Source organism: Echinops telfairi, unplaced genomic scaffold (assembly GCF_000313985.2).
Source record: "Echinops telfairi isolate 266 unplaced genomic scaffold, ASM31398v2 ScPeMD7_3533;HRSCAF=4204_0, whole genome shotgun sequence".
Taxonomy (NCBI): domain Eukaryota; kingdom Metazoa; phylum Chordata; class Mammalia; order Afrosoricida; family Tenrecidae; genus Echinops; species Echinops telfairi.
Window position 1 is genome coordinate 95,952,597 of NW_022107431.1, and position 1,159 is coordinate 95,953,755.

The 1,159-nt window shown below is 33.6% G+C and overlaps 1 protein-coding gene across 1 annotated transcript in view; it reads left to right on the forward strand.

Moving 5' to 3' along the window:
* The window catches only part of LCA5 (lebercilin LCA5), a 31,482-nt gene that overhangs the window by 4,818 nt on the left and 25,505 nt on the right, over positions 1 to 1,159 (forward strand). Inside the window, exon 3 of the mRNA XM_004696532.2 lies at positions 729 to 1,129. Within this exon, the coding sequence (XP_004696589.1) occupies positions 919 to 1,129 (211 nt within the window). The 5' untranslated portion in view covers positions 729 to 918. The remainder of the gene's footprint in view (positions 1 to 728; positions 1,130 to 1,159) is intronic.

A 1,159-nucleotide genomic window follows, 5' to 3' on the forward strand; every position in this document is an offset into this window, starting at 1 on the left:
AAAAGGAAAAAAATTCTAGTGCTTAAAGATTAGTAATGATAAAAGTCCACGAACTTATTGATTTGATTTTATGTGTCAGATTCTAAATATGTAGCCATATATCACTTAATATCCATAATTTGTCCAGTGAAATACAATGTTAAATGATTTTTTTAATGTTAAATGCTTTGACATTGTTTGGACACCATATGTATTTGGTCAGTCTCCGTATTATGAATGAGTTCCATTCCTAAATCTCTCTTTAAACTCTGTCAGATTTATACATTAAGTGTTAGTATTTAGGTTGGTCAGCTATTTCATGTAGGATGTGTAGTATATAATGTATCCTTCTGTGTATAAAATACACTTCTAGGTGCACTAAGAACACTTACAAAATAGTGATACTGTAATAATGTTAGCAGCTCAACATCTAACATTATTGCCTGTTAAATAGCACCATTTGTGTTTAGGATAAATCTTCAGGTCCATGGAGTCAAATTTAGTTTTTATTTATTGAGAAGCAATTTCATGTCAGGTACTTAGCATGCTACGTTACTTAACTCGACTATGACAGTGTCTTTTCTCCAACTCCTAAAACAAACTGTATGTGAAATTAAAGAGAGATAAAATTGTCTTATCTTTTAGAAAAATGTAACCAGCGTGTTTTGCTTTTAGTAAATTCATTATCTGTAGAAGTAAAAAGGTGTTCCACTTTATGACTGTATGACTACCTCCTTCCTTGTGTGTAGGGGAAGAAGTATATCTTCTACTTGCTAATGTGAATTCGAAACAGCTGAACTTAGGGAGAAATTCATATGTCCAGAAAGGAATACTATCATCAGGATCTGAAGACTCTGAAAATGTTATTCAGTTTGGTCATGGACTTTTCTGGAGAACAGAATCTTTGAAATTATGTGAATAGAGACTGCTTTCAAAACAATGGGAGAAAGAGCAGAAAGTCCAGATACTAATCAAGAAAGAAATTCAGACAAACACCATTTCTCTTACTGTTTATCCGCTTTGGAAAATACACCACAGTCTTCCAGCCAGTCTTCTGGCCAGTCTTCAGTGACCAATCCCTCTTCACCTGCAAGTGTTAAGGAGAAACATCCTAAAAGATATGTTTCAGATAGCCAAGTGCATCACCAAGGTAAGTATTCTGTAAAAGAACCCTATGAAA